At 48.7% G+C, this 14,270-nt stretch overlaps 5 protein-coding genes across 5 annotated transcripts; 3 read left to right on the forward strand and 2 right to left on the reverse strand.

The window, feature by feature from the left end:
• Positions 1–1,398: 1,398 nt before the first annotated feature.
• On the reverse strand, positions 1,399–2,598 carry BDR25DRAFT_167585 (uncharacterized protein; the record flags this gene model as incomplete). The annotated part of the gene is made up of 1 exon (XM_033684103.1): positions 1,399–2,598. A coding segment is annotated over one exon (1,200 nt), but the record flags the coding sequence as incomplete, so codon positions are not given.
• Positions 2,599–3,054: 456 nt separating this feature from the next.
• On the forward strand, positions 3,055–5,289 carry BDR25DRAFT_289024 (DEAD-domain-containing protein; the record flags this gene model as incomplete). The annotated part of the gene is made up of 5 exons (XM_033688425.1): positions 3,055–3,199; positions 3,252–3,714; positions 3,767–4,136; positions 4,248–4,736; positions 4,790–5,289. 5 exons carry the CDS (start codon positions 3,055–3,057, stop codon positions 5,084–5,086), a joined length of 1,764 nt encoding a protein of 587 aa, XP_033546305.1. The 3' UTR covers positions 5,087–5,289.
• Positions 5,290–5,827: 538 nt separating this feature from the next.
• On the reverse strand, positions 5,828–6,834 carry BDR25DRAFT_394416 (uncharacterized protein; the record flags this gene model as incomplete). The annotated part of the gene is made up of 8 exons (XM_033698305.1): positions 5,828–5,993; positions 6,022–6,109; positions 6,169–6,188; positions 6,239–6,274; positions 6,316–6,428; positions 6,488–6,571; positions 6,624–6,685; positions 6,729–6,834. The coding sequence occupies 8 exons, from the start codon at positions 6,832–6,834 to the stop codon at positions 5,828–5,830; spliced, it is 675 nt and encodes a 224-aa protein (XP_033546306.1).
• Positions 6,835–9,189: 2,355 nt separating this feature from the next.
• On the forward strand, positions 9,190–13,299 carry BDR25DRAFT_304535 (PNTB-domain-containing protein). The gene is made up of 9 exons (XM_033690233.1): positions 9,190–10,048; positions 10,107–10,200; positions 10,254–10,316; positions 10,367–10,627; positions 10,677–10,794; positions 10,847–11,189; positions 11,247–12,534; positions 12,583–13,015; positions 13,076–13,299. Exons 1-9 carry the CDS (start codon positions 9,306–9,308, stop codon positions 13,105–13,107), a joined length of 3,375 nt encoding a protein of 1,124 aa, XP_033546307.1. The 5' UTR covers positions 9,190–9,305; the 3' UTR covers positions 13,108–13,299.
• A 164-nt stretch (positions 13,300–13,463) lies between these two features.
• BDR25DRAFT_304536 (uncharacterized protein) lies at positions 13,464–14,245 on the forward strand. Its single transcript, XM_033690234.1, has 2 exons — positions 13,464–13,638; positions 13,709–14,245. Exon 2 carries the CDS (start codon positions 13,718–13,720, stop codon positions 14,060–14,062), a length of 345 nt encoding a protein of 114 aa, XP_033546308.1. The 5' UTR covers positions 13,464–13,638; positions 13,709–13,717; the 3' UTR covers positions 14,063–14,245.
• The last annotated feature ends 25 nt before the right edge of the window (positions 14,246–14,270 follow it).

The raw sequence follows: 14,270 nt of genomic DNA on the forward strand, positions 1-14,270 counted from the left end.
GACACAACTCTATTTGGCTTATTTTAGTTCCAATTAAGGCTCGGACATCGCAAGTCAGTAGAACTTGAACGATCAAAATTTGGTCCCAATATACGCTGGAGCACAGCTGCGATAGCCGTTATTGAGCCAACTCAAGTTAATCTGATATAAACCTGGATAATCCAACGGAGATGCCCATATTATCGCTAACAGAAGCGAATCTAGGCAAAAGAGACGAGGCTGTCTAGGTTTATTGGAGACACTGAAAACCAAGTCTAGTTCCAGTTTGATGGCAGGCAAGTTCAGCACCTCAATTGTCCATTCACGAATTCCCTGCATCTATTGAATTTGATGGTCCTTCTCGAAGTGATCGGACTAACTTATGCGCAGCGCCTAGCTCCACAAACGCCGTTTCGCTATGCCTAGAAAATGGTCTAGATTCTTGCAAATCCTCGTTAGATGATTGTAAACAAGAATATCTTAATCCTCGATGTCTCTCCCCCGTACATAGTACAGGCACTAATAGAGCATCGGCATGTGGCCATGTCTTAACTAGACTTTGATGCGACAGTTTGGAAGGTTAGAGCGCAGCTTTAGGACCCTTATCGAACCAAGCGTATAGTCAAGCTAGCCGCAGTGGAAAGTCGATATTGTAGGATAAATCAGAAACGACACTCTGTTGTAAGAAGGGAAGGGAGCTTATCCAATTCAAGGCTTTGTTGAAGGAAGGTAGATGGGAGGATGAGTGATGCGCTTGAGTGTGGAGGTAATTAGTGCGTTAAGGAAGTGGCTGTGCAAGGCTGAACAAGAGTCTCATGTATTAAATGATAGCTCATCCTTAATTTGGACCTCTAGGGCGATATTATCACGGCTCAACCCCGCTTGAATCTTCCCAGTAACTTTTAGAGCGGAATTTCCAAAGTGAAAGGTTGCAGTACTCAGCCTTGAGCCTTCAATACCGCAAACTAGATTCCTGAAGGGTATGAGCCTCCTCAAGAGTGTCAACCATGCTCCCTCACTGTCATGGATATCAGGCCATGAGTATGCGGGCGCATCAACGATCTTGCACCAATAATGGCGGCTTTTACGCTCAAATCCTAGAACAACCTGGAATCCAGGTATGTCGTCAGTAGGAAAGGCAAAATTCCCCTGCACTATATTTTTGTTAAAATGCAAAGGACCGAAAAACAGGACTCCGAATACGGTCTCCTCGTGGGGTGGGATCAACAACTCCATCTTTTCTGAGTCCCAGTACGTAGGAGGCCAGGCTTGAACGGCTCGCACTGCACGGAGGGATTCTTCTCGAATGAAGAAGCTGTACATCTCTTGAGCGAATAGTGTGGCCGGAACTGAGAGCTTTTGCCGCACATATATTGCACGTGGGCCCCAACCTTCCAACCGCTCCTCCAATAGAGACCTCAGAAACCCTTTTCCAATTCTTGCATACTGGTTATCATTGTCCAATTTCTTGAGCAAAATGCCTAATCGCTTCTTGTCGCTGTTGATGGTACGCAGGGAGGCTATGAACACACTATTCTCCGGACCGTGTTGTCGCATTTCGAGTTGGACATGCAAGCCAAGATTTGTAGAAGTGATTGGGAACTCCAATCCGACTAATGAGTCGTCTCGTTCATACGTTCCGCATAGTTTAAACTCTGCGGGTGATCTGGCAAGCAAGCCTCGGTATTTTGACAACCCGAATTCGTCCAAATCCCATGCGAAAATAGAGTAATCATCGGAAGTCTTGAGAATCTCCTCTTGTAGGCGGATGAACGCCTTTTCGCCTTCTCCATAGAGCATTGGCATTTGGATATCGAAGAGGCCCATAAGAGAGTATGCTGTATCTTCGATGCGAGTTGTTGAGCGATTCGACGCCCAGGACATCCTCTGTGCAACGCAAGCCTGACTGGGATCCCCGATTTCAAGGATCGCGGAGGGGATGCCGGTAACCTCGGACAATTCATCCATACAGGAGACCTTACTGCATAAGTAAGTCCAGTCTTGCGCATAAAACCTAATGGACTGGGGCGCTATCAGCTCTTGGAGAGTCCATCCTCGTGTGACCCATCTCGAAGATGCCAGAACATTTCTGAAGTGCTTGCGACCGGAATGCGTAATATTTGGTCCAAACGGCATAGCATCGGCAAGGTAGACAATACATCTGGAAGCGTTTTTATAATACCGATACATAGAGTTGATGGCCTCCTGCAGCTCTGCGCTACTTGTCTTGTCAATACAACAGGTGTCGACCCATATGTACGGGATCCCCAAGCTCTTTGCTTTCTCTGCGCATTTGACGATCTTCATATAGCCGGACCTGCCTGTGAACCACCTTTCAGAGTTCGTGAAAGCCTCCTGGACGGCATTGCTGTACTCGCCATTGAACAGCAATTGGAAAGCTGGGAACATGAGATGGGGGTCGAATGCCAACGTGGTCTGATTGGTAAATGCGGCTTGGTCGGTTAAGATCTTAGACATCTGCTTCAGCTTCTCAATCTCTAGCATATCTTGAAGAGTGATCTCCTCATTACCCCACGTGTGGGAAAGGATGGCATATTCGGGGAGCTCGCTATCGTTGAACAGCTTTAGCTCAAGGGTGTCCACATGGATGAGGCGCATTTTAAATAGTTATCACTGCTGGCGAGCCGACTTCCAGACCAACAAAAACTCCTCCAATCTGGTGGAGAAGAAACACTGGCAGTAAATAGGCGAGTTTTATCGTCCTATCATCTCAAAAAGCCTTGAATAGATGAAGTTGGAGGAAGATTGAAGAAGATTGAAGATTGGTAAGAGAAAGGAGAAAAGTCTATCTGGAGCTAAGAAATAAACCAAAGCAATATCTAAATGCTGCTTCGATAAGAGACTGATACCGGTATCGTGTTCGGCTGTTAAGTCACTACCCATGAAGGCTTTAGAACTCAGGAGTGCGAAATGGCGATGGGGGATAGTTTCTCCGATGCGGGGTGCGCTAAGCCTGATAGAGCTCGAGCCTTGGCATCGCAGAAAAGTTAAAAGTTCGTCCCTAAACGTCTATCTAAACCGCCAAAATTTGCAGCGCGCTCTTATTTCGCCACCATGAAACGAAAGCTCAATGAGCACGATGTTCCGGAAGTTGCGTCTGTGATTACGAAAGAACCGCAATCAACGTTTGACTCCTTTGGCTTAGAGCCTCGACTCCTCCGCGGCGTTCGCGACCAGCGATGGTCGTCGCCAACTCATGGTGGGATGAGGTTCCCTCGGAAATCGCTTGCATATAGGCTAACAAGAACCAGTCCAGGCCAAGGCAATCCCAATTGCTCTCGAGGGGAAAGACATCCTGGCGCGATCAGGGACTGGGACGGGTAAAACGGCCGCCTACCTCCTCCCCATTCTCCACAAAACTATCCGTCGCAAAGAGCGAGAAATCTCCACCCTCATCCTCGTCCCCACCAAGGAACTTGCTCTCCAGGTTACGAAGCTCACACAATCGCTTACCGCACACTGCGGACAAGACATTCGTGTACAGAATATTGCAGGCAGGGAATCGGATGTTGTGCAACGGGCCAAGTTGGCTGATTTGCCAGACATTGTAGTTGCGACTCCGGCAAGAGCAAGCGTGAACCTAAACAATGGCGCTCTATCGCTCCAGAATCTCGCACATCTGGTGATTGATGAAGGAGATTTGGTTATGGGGTACGGCTTCGAGGAGGACCTAGACAATATTGCGAAGAGCATGCCAAAGGGCGTCCAAATCTTGTAGGACCTTCCACTTCCGAATAGGGATGGAGGAGACACTAACAATTTTCAGTCTCATGAGCGCAACTCTAAACACCGAACTCGAAACCCTTAAAGGCCTATTCTGCCGTGACCCAGTGATCCTCAGGCTCGACGACCTCGAAAAGGGCGCACAGCTTGTGAAGCAATATGTCATACGGTGCGCTGAAGACGAGAAATTCCTCCTCATATACGCTATGTTTCTGCTCAAGTTGATCAAGGGCAAGACGATCATCTTTGTGGGAGATTTAGACAGGTCATACAGAGTGAAGCTGTTCCTAGAGCAATTTGGTATCAGGAGCTGTGTCCTGAACTCGGAGCTACCGCTTACTAGCAGATTGCACATTGTCGAAGAATTTAACAAGAATGTATACGAAATTCTTATTGCCTCCGATGAGAATGAGGTGCTAGGGATAGAAGCAAAGAGGAAGAGTAAGCAATATAAGCAGTTGGAGGATGCGGAGGGCCCAGAGGAACTGCCAGAGTGCGTTTCAAAGGCTCGCAAGAAGGTCAAGCTGGATACTACGGACGGCGGCACAAATGCGGATACCGAACCCCCCGCCAAATCCCAAAAGAAGACCAAGTCCACTTGCAAAAACGACTCCGGTGTCTCCCGAGGGATCGACTTCCTTAACGTCTCTTGCGTCCTGAACTTTGACATGCCGTCTTCCTACAAATCATATTTCCACCGCATTGGCCGCACCGCACGCGCTGGGAAATCCGGCACTGCCATCACCTTCGTCATTTCGAAGGACCAGTATCGCAGACACAAACCGACAACATTTGCAGGATGCGAGAACGATGAGGAGGTGCTGCGGAAGGTGGAGAAGCACCAGAAGGAGGGTCAGAAAGTGGAAGATTATGCATTTGACATGAAGAGGCTGGAACCCTTCCGATATCGATTTTCTGATGCGTTAAGAGCGGTGACGAAGATCGCAATTCGAGAAGCTCGAATCAAGGAGTTGAGATCAGAGCTCTTGAAGAGCCAGAAGCTCTCCAGATATGTACGCTTCCCATGCCCCCATCTATTTCCCAACAGATACTCACTGCACTCTAGTTCGAAGAAAACCCCGCCGCCCTCTCTCACCTCCGCCATGACCAGAACCTCAACCACCCAGCCCGTATCCAAGCACATCTCAAGCACGTACCAGACTATCTCCTACCCGGTGGCAGTAAGAAAGCGTTGACAGAAGATATTGGGTTTGTGGGCCCAAATAAGGAGAGTGAGAATAGGTTTCGAAGGGCCAGAGCCATGAATCGAGCAAAGGGGAAAGGGAAGAAGTTTATCAGGAATAAAACAGGGAAAATTGATCCGCTGAAGACATTTAATGCGAGGGGTAGGGGAAAGAAATAAGTTGAATTTGTGAATGCTCGAAGTTAAACCTGGTCTAATATAGCGAGGATCAATCCAAGGGTCGAGGCGATTGCAAAAACATTAATGCACGATCGCTGATGTTGCATCTACTATTTTTTAATTTGGCTTTTGCATGTGGATATGGGAATGGGATGCGAAAAGGGATATCGTTGTCTCCTGCTAGATTGTATCCAGGGCTCTATCAGATCAGCCATTCCACAGTATGCACTTAAAACCAGGAGGTGGGAGAAGAGTATGTTTGATTTGAGCTCTCTTCATCAAGTCTCATACTAACTAGAGAAGCGAGAGATGAGAAGGAATTGGTAATCTCTATGCAAATTAGGCGTCGATTATTTGCCCACCATCAATCTTCCTTCACCTTACACTTTCTGTGGAGGATAAAATAGCTTGGCAATAGCTGTTCAGAAGATCGGATAAAGTAACTCTCCTATCTAAGAGAGTTGAAGGCTCTCCTTATATACACCGAGCTTCGGAACATACTATCTCCAGATCCCGAGCCGCGTCCCAGGCTCTGAGCCCTAGCCAAGGCTCTCAGTATACACGACACTTTCTATTCACAACACCAGGACGCCATAGTCAGAATCTCGCCGAAGTCAAATAGCGCATGTTAAACTTCCCTAATTCCTTTCCATCCATATTGTCTAAGTAAATATACACATTGGTGGCCTCTATTATCACTTATCATTAAGGTATATTAATTAGCCTTACCCTGGATGTTCGCTAACGAGACATACAGCAAGCCGCCTTAACATCTCTGTAGGGACAATGTCCTGAAGATTGACAGTAGGTTCTTCCTGGGTTCGTCCTCCGGTTACGCACCTCTTCGATATCCCGGCTTGAACCCCTCCACAATCTTGCGCCTATCCTACTACCAACTGAGTACAAGCTGGGAGAATTAGGGAGCCATTACTCACTTCGTTCTGTTGCGGCTGTCCGTAATTATATTAGACCAGCTGTTTTGGAGGTAGATGCGTTGACGATTCAGGATGAAAGTGAAGTCAGCTTAGTTCTGAACCCTTTCCATCAGCCCTATACTAAGCAGAGAAGCAAAAGATGGGAACACATTAGTTTCCTCCCACCTCTAGGTTTCGTTAGCTCTCGAAGTACTTGTTGCAAGAGTATGAGCATGACTGCAAGCTCTTATCATTCGCTTCTATAGTAATTAAGCTGTCGATGAGTTGTCCACCATCAGTATTCCTTTACATCACTTCCAATACTCGACCTCCGGAAATTGTTCAAGGGTATTTCCAATTGCAGCGTTTTCAAAATTTGCATCACCTTGATTTACTAAACTCAGGTCAAGGCATCCGAAAATGCAACACTGAAATGGAACTGTAGCACACAAAATAATATGATTTATTGCCTTTGTCGTCCCAGGACTTTCCAAATGGGTTCATTGTTCTCCAAAGTCTTTATCTTCGCTAGAGGAACTTGGTTCAAGAAAATAGAGAACATGGTGATGAGCTAAGCTACTGAGAAAGAGTTAGACTTGTCCCCACCTAGTCCATGCCCTGACTTGAAGATTACCTGAAGGAGTTGTGGGGATGGAGAAAGCCCAATAACTGAAAGCCTTCGCATCTAAAGCGGAATTCCACGAGTTAGCCCGCACACCCAGCGCAACCTTTCTGGAAGAGTCCAAATGGAGACGACTTACCAGTTGGTCGATTTTTTGGGAGAGTTAGGGTAAAGACAAAGAATCCAATCAGACGAATGCAACGGTCGGCCATGTTCTAGCGCATACCGGAAAGACGTGTTGCACGATGAATATTTCCAAGTGTTGGGAAATGATTCAAGTTTAGGCTGGTGCTGGTCAAAAGGTCTGCAGCGGCGTTCGGTACTCGACTAGAAAATGCCATGAAATTGCACAGTATAGGTTTTTGTATTGCCGTCCAGATGTTCACGGAAGGCCTTTGCTGCTTCTTCCTTCAACTAATTCGTCGGACCTAGGTTGGGGAGTTTAGAGAGCATGCTGAAGACATCGACCATGCTGTCAAGTATCCCATCATTCGTAAAATCTTCAGGTGAACCCCGAATTAGTTGGCCCCATATTCGGAAAGTTCACTGACTTCAGATTTGAGCACTCACGAATTGAAGACCGATTTGGTGATATGCGCCTATACGGTGTTGGTCTTCGGTCGAAGCATTTACAGAGTAGCTGGTCAGTCGCATTTGCCGTCGTAGCAGGAACGAGGCATAGCCTCGAATTCGATGACATCGTAAAAGCCGATACAGGCGACAACCGAAGTCTAAAAAAGTAAGCATCAAGAAATACCTAATTCAAAGAGCCGGGATTTTGTTTACTTACGGCTGAGTGAGCGGCGAAATCACTCACTCACCCGCAGCGACTATAGAGAATCGTCCTGCGCACTTTAAACTCATGACCCCCATCAATTCAAACAGTGAAGTCTAAGAACAAATCAGACCGGACAATCAGTAAAAGCAGTGTCAGCTCAGACTTAAGTTGCATGATGGGTGAACATACTCAGGTAGAGCTGCTTTGACAACTCTTATGCAGACTCACCCGCATTTGGATCAGCTGGGGTTGCCTCCATGCTCAATCAAATTGCGCGAGATGTTACCGAATGGTTAAGGAAGGGAGCTGGGGAGAAAGATAGGGCGAGGGAGGGGATATCCTTTGTACTTAATCGATTGAGAGTTGGGCGCAAAGAGGTGGTCAATACTCAAGCCATGAGACCTTTCTCTTACTTTTTAAAAGTACGTTTCTAACGCAAATATCGTCCCGTGTGATGTGGGATAGCGGTGGGCAAATTCAAGACGTATCACCAAGTCGCATAAGTTAAATAAAAGCTATTTAGTTGCTACACTCACGAACGACTATGGTATATACAAGGCTGTCCCAGAAAAATGTCGATGGATGAAACATACCAGGAGGGAGGGTGACGGAAGGGGGATTCTGGATCTAAATATAGGAGAATGGTAGGGCCATTTGAAGGAATGATAATTGGAAGGTAAGAATATGATATGGGAAAGGGGATGAAAAGGATATTGAGAGTGACGAGAACGACGCGATAGATACAACAGGAAGGTCACTAAAGATTGTGTTCTCAGGGTGATTCGGGGTGAGATGATATGCAAAATTTGAGGGGGAGTAGACTCAAGGAGTTGGAGCAGGAGCAGGAACAGGATTCTAGTCGAGCCAGACTACCTGTGATACGCAGAGCACGTGACCCGGTCGTCCTTATCTGACTAAGTCCTCCCAGTCCTCCCCTGAGAGAGTTGCGGCTCGAGCAGGGCCGGCAGCATCTTTTGCTCCGGTAAGGTTCAGGAATGGGGCTCGTCGGATGAAGTCCATGGCATGTCTGTGGCGTGACGGGAGGGGCTGATTGGCTGCGGATGATAAGATGCAGACCATTTCGTGCAGGCAAGAATGCTTCCCGCTGCCCGTCGATTCCAGCGGTCTGGTAATCCTGAATGAATTTCGTGCCGTCCTCCAATGATGTTCACAGGAAATGGAGTTGGTTTTCCACAATAGGCAAGCGCGAGGGAATGATTGGGTCTGACAGCTGTCAGGACCTTGATTTCCAGCTGCCGAGTAGGTAACCTCACACATCATGTCTTCGAACAAAATGATAGTAGATATGAGCTATGCCTGGAGATTGGGTCTGGTTGAACGACACTCGAGCTCCTCAAGAGCCCAAAATCAGCCTCTTTGGGAAGGAGACGCGGAGTGTCGCAGCCTGCCCCACTAGGGCTGAGGGCGGAGGACGTGGCGCAACCGAGAAACAAGGTGAGGATCACTCCACTCGATGCTCCTGGCTCTGTCGCTTCAATTTTCATCAGCCAACGAAGAAGGTGTTTCGAAGCTTCAGGTGAGAGCAAGAGACACAGATTGAGAAGTGCTAGCAGATCAATTGTCGACGTTGAGGCTCTGGTTGGGCGTGAGACATCATGGGAAACCTTCCCCGCATCCTACTCGCGTAGTAACCCCACACCAGTTCGTTTTGGAAGGTCGCCGGCAAAACACACGCAGCACGCGTGACGCCAGGAGAAGCGTCCGCGGGCGGGAAGCGGTACGGTCCCTTATGTACCTGAGCTTCGCAAACCGTGGCAGCTTCGTTGTCCTTCACTCCGCATCGCCATTGTCTGCTACCTGAGGTCGCGCAAGTCACGGCCAGCAGATGCGGGTTCTCAGCTTCCTCTCCAGCCCTTCTACCTCGGAGACACGTTTTGGCTAAGTATGAGCTCCACAAACTGCCTGGTAGGGAGTCGGCTGGTCACTTTTCGACCGCGCGCAAGCTCCTCCCAGCTCCCCAGCTTGAGGCTGCACGTTTCGACGTTAGCCTTTCGCCCAACACCTATAGTTCATCACAAGTTCAATTATGAGCGTCTCAAGCCACAGCAGCCAACCGCGTCCGCCCGGAGCTTGTCCCGCCCTAAAACGCTGTACCTGCAGAAGCATGTTCCGCAGGTCCCATCCACCGCTGTTGCTCGCTATGCATCCCTTGCAGCGGATCCGCATGACGAGGAGCTTCCAACTTCTCCCCCCTTCACCGCTGGTCCCTACGCAAACCTCACCGTGGGTATTCCTCGCGAGAGCTTCCCTGGGGAACGTCGAGTTGCCATAACTCCACAGAATGTCCAGCTGTTGCTGAAGAAGGGCTTCTCTCGCGTATTGATCGAGCGTGGTGCGGGCGTTGAAGCTCAATTCACCGACGAAGCATATGAGCATGCAGGAGCCAAGACTGTCGACCGCAGAACGGTCTTCTCTCAGAGTGACATCCTTCTCAAAGTTCGAGCTCTTAGCATCGATGGGCCTGATAGCGAGGTGGATGCCATTCGAGAGGGCGCCACTGTCATTTCTTTTCTCTATCCGGTACAGAATAGACCTGTCGTAGATAGAATTGCTTCTCGTAAAGCTACTGCTTTTGCTATGGATATGGTTCCCCGCATTTCTCGCGCCCAGGTGTTTGACGCATTGAGGTATACCTACTCTTCCCTTCTAACCCTGCCCCTACTTTGAGGCTGACATGCAGCAAAGTTCAATGGCCAACATTGCCGGGTACAAAGCCATCCTGGAAGCTTCTAACCACTTCGGTCGTTTCCTTACTGGCCAAGTCACTGCCGCCGGGAAGGTATGCTACGCTACAGGGTATCGCTGTCCGGATATGGAATTAACATACTCCAGATTCCCCCATGCAAAGTCCTCGTTATTGGCGCTGGTGTGGCTGGACTGAGTGCAATTGCAACGGCAAGTACAATTTCCTCTGTATAAGATGTCAGGCTGATCTGGTGTTATAGGCCCGTCGCATGGGAGCGATTGTACGTGGATTCGATACTCGTTCCGCAGCTCGAGAGCAAGTTCAGTCACTTGGTGCAGAATTCATCGAGGTTGAGATTGAAGAAGAGGGATCTGGAACAGGAGGCTATGCAAAGGAAATGTCGAAGGAGTTCATCGAAGCAGAAATGAAGTTGTTCACGGAACAGTGTCGCGAGGTAGACATTGTAGTCACTACAGCATTGATTCCTGGAAGGCCGGCCCCAAAGCTGATCACTAAAGCTGTAAGCATACCCTTACGTGAAAGAGGATCTATTGCTTACTATCAGGAAGATGCTTGGTGCCATGAGGCCCGGATCTGTTATTGTCGATCTCGCCGCTGAAGCTGGTGGCAATTGTGAAGCAACTGTCCCCGGAAAACTTTCGAAATATCATGGAGTAACGATAATTGGTCCGCACGAACTACAAGTCTTAGTCTTCTATGGTGGCTTATGATGAATTAGGTTACACTGACTTGCCCTCGAGGCTTCCAACTCAATCGTCGACCCTATACTCGAACAATATCACTAAATTCCTCCTTTCCCTCCAACCCGCAGACCAGAAGGAGAAATACTATGACGTAGATTTAAACGATGAAGTCACCCGCGGCTCTATCGTGACATACGATGGCAAAATTATTCCTCCTGCTCCTCGCCCGGCTCCCCCTCCGCCACCGGCTAAGGCACCTTCGCTTGCCGACGCCGCTGCGAATATTGTGCAGCTTACTCCCTGGCAAAATCAGACTCGTGATGTTGCAGGGATCACGGCAGCAATGAGCAGTGCTCTAGCTCTTGGAAAGTTCACTGGGTGAGATCATCTATCTTTTTTTCTTTGTCTTCCTCCCAAGGTTAATCGTTTCCCTAGACCTCTTTTCATGGGAAATGCATTCACGTTCGCTCTGGCGAGTCTTATCGGATATCGAGTCGTTTGGGGTGTTGCACCTGCATTGCACTCTCCACTTATGAGTGTCACAAATGCTATCTCTGGTATGGTTGGCATAGGAGGATTCTTCGTCATGGGCGGCGGCCTTCTTCCCCACACCATTCCCCAGACATTGGGAGCTTTGTCCGTTCTGCTCGCTTTTGTCAACGTCTCAGGCGGTTTCGTTATCACCAAGCGCATGCTGGACATGTTTAAGCGCCCAACCGACCCTGCTGAATTTCCCTGGCTATACGCAATTCCAGCAGTACTATTTGGTGGAGGATATATCGCTGCAGCGAGCACTGGAATGGCAGGCCTTGTACAGGCTGGCTATCTCGTCAGTAGCGTTCTCTGCGTGAGTTCTCTCTCTGGTCTGGCCTCTCAAGCAACAGCTCGTCGTGGTAACATCCTGGGAATACTCGGTGTCTTTTCTGGAATTCTGGCTTCACTTCTTGCTGTGGGCTTCGAACCGGATGTCCTCATGCAATTCGGCAGCCTTGCCGCCGTAGGCACGCTGGCTGGAATGCTCATCGGCCGACGGATTACCCCGACTTCCCTACCTCAGACTGTGGCTGCGTTGCACTCCGTCGTTGGCCTGGCTGCTGTCTTGACTAGCATTGGCAGTGTTCTGGGTCACACGGGGGATATCTCGACCCTCCACATGGTTAGCGCTTATCTTGGTGTTCTCATCGGTGGGGTAACCTTTACCGGGAGCATCGTTGCTTTCCTCAAGCTTGCCGGGAGAATGTCTTCGAAACCGCTCATTCTGCCAGGCCGTCATATCATCAACACATCGCTTCTCGGAGCTAACATGGCTACAATGGGTGCCTTCCTCACTGCCGCTCCTGGGGCTCCACTTATTGGGGCCGCTTGTCTGACTGCCAATGCTGCTCTCAGCTTCGTCAAGGGCTATACTACAACTGCAGCCATTGGAGGTGCCGACATGCCGGTCGTCATTACGGTACTGAACGCCTACTCTGGATTTGCGCTCGTGGCTGAAGGTTTCATGTTGGATAATCCTCTGCTCACTAGCGTTGGCGCGCTCATTGGAGTATCTGGATCTATCCTTTCGTACATTATGTGCGTGGCTATGAATCGATCACTCACCAATGTTCTATTCGGCGGTATTGCAGCTACGCCGCAGGCGCAATCAGAAATAACGGGAACGGTCACGAAGACGAGTGCAGAGGAAACAGCCGAGTATTTGATTAATGCCGAGAATGTCATCATTGTAAGTCCTCCTCCAGCTTATGAAGTTTTGTACTGAGCTTTAAACCAGGTCGTCGGCTACGGCATGGCCGTCGCAAAAGCCCAATATGCTATCTCCGACTTCGTCAAATACCTACGGTCCAAGGGCGTCAATGTACGTTTCGCCATCCACCCTGTCGCGGGCCGCATGCCGGGTCAATGCAACGTGCTCCTCGCCGAAGCCTCTGTTCCCTATGACATTGTACTTGAAATGGACGAAATTAATGACGATTTTGGCGACACTGATGTCACGCTTGTTATCGGTGCCAACGACACTGTGAATCCGATTGCGTTGGAGCCTGGATCCTCGATTGCAGGTATGCCTGTGCTGCATGCGTGGAAGAGCAAGCAGGTGGTTATTATGAAGCGAGGGATGGCGAGTGGGTATGCAGATGTGCCAAATCCGATGTTCTTTATGGAAAACACGAAGATGCTCTTTGGAGATGCGAATGATAGCTGTAATGGTCAGTCAACCACCAAAGTCTTCTGAGTGTCGTAGATCATTTGCTAATTATGTCTGCTAGCTATCAAACGCGCCCTAGAGGAGAGGAAGTGAAATGGCAAATGATTGATGGATCTATTGGAGGATTCGTTTCAACTTTATCTGAATTGAGAGGGAATTTGCAGGTGGAAGGGTGAGGACGGCAAGTTTTGGCTCTTGGATTTCGTGCATTCTGTCTGGAGTGTCTCGATTCATGAGCAGCATTAGTTAGCGGTGTTTATTAGAATGCAAGACATACTCATCCTACTGGTGCTTGGCCCTTTTCCTCATATGTTTCTGTTCGCCTGAAGTCGTGTGATGAATGGTAGCCTTGGAGAGGAGGAATTGATGATCCCTGTAAGCTACGCCAAGCCCTACGTCGATCACAAGGATTGGATCGGGCGATGCGTGGTGACGTACATGGTTGTGCAGCACATCCAAATCTTGGATTGAGGATATAAATCTATAATGATGTATTCAATGCTGAATTCACGCACAAAGCATTCCACAGAAACTTCCGTCAATATCTGAACCTCAACACCAACTGACTCCTAAATCCTCTGCACACACATCCGAGACATCTAATTCGACCCGAACATCGTCGTCGTGAGCAAATCTCCAACCCAACAGTACCAAATAAATTAACCTAAAATACTAACACACATCCTCTCACTAGAACAGCACAATGGCCTTCCCCCTCCTCTTCACTCTTCCCCCCTCCAACCGTCACGAAGTCATCCTCCTCGACCCATCCTCCAGCAAACCGACCCTCAAATCGCTAAACAAACAACTTACATCCACAATCGCCACATCTGCCAATTGCGCGGAATTCATGGGGAAATACAAATCTAAGGACGTACAGGAAACAATTCAAGAGCTGAAAGTGCATTGGGCGGAAGCGGGGAGGGACCCGAAGATGTGGCCGGAGTATACGGTTGTGACGGAGGAGAATTTGGCTGCGGTGCTAGAGATGTTGAGGTTGGGGGTGGGGAAAGATGTGTTGGAGGTTAAGGTTGGGAAGGCGGAGTAAGGACTGTAGGTGTTGGGGAAGATGGAAGGAAGGAGGACAGAAGGCTGTGGGTATGGGGTGATGAGGGAAGATGAAAGTAATGAGATTGACTGGTGTTGTGACAGTGAGTAACGCAACTCTAGACAATGTGGTTGATATTATATAAGGTATTGTTGGTAAAATTATTTGGAATTTCAGATGGACTTTAAACATGTCATATGGCCCACAA

Source organism: Lindgomyces ingoldianus (genome assembly GCF_010093535.1).
Source record: "Lindgomyces ingoldianus strain ATCC 200398 unplaced genomic scaffold BDR25scaffold_21, whole genome shotgun sequence".
Classification (NCBI taxonomy): Eukaryota; Fungi; Ascomycota; class Dothideomycetes; order Pleosporales; family Lindgomycetaceae; genus Lindgomyces; species Lindgomyces ingoldianus.

What these genes read in the sequence shown, in the direction of transcription:
- BDR25DRAFT_304535 (XM_033690233.1), top strand. Translation starts at nt 9,306, where the DNA reads ATGAGCTCCACAAACTGCCTGGTAGGGAGTCGGCTGGTCACTTTTCGA. An exon ending in TCATGGAGTAACGATAATTG is followed by an intron (nt 10,795 to 10,846) that starts GTCCGCACGAAC and finishes ATGATGAATTAG; the next exon opens with GTTACACTGACTTGCCCTCG. An exon ending in GCTCTTGGAAAGTTCACTGG is followed by an intron (nt 11,190 to 11,246) that starts GTGAGATCATCT and finishes TCGTTTCCCTAG; the next exon opens with ACCTCTTTTCATGGGAAATG.
- BDR25DRAFT_304536 (XM_033690234.1), top strand. Translation starts at nt 13,718, where the DNA reads ATGGCCTTCCCCCTCCTCTTCACTCTTCCCCCCTCCAACCGTCACGAA.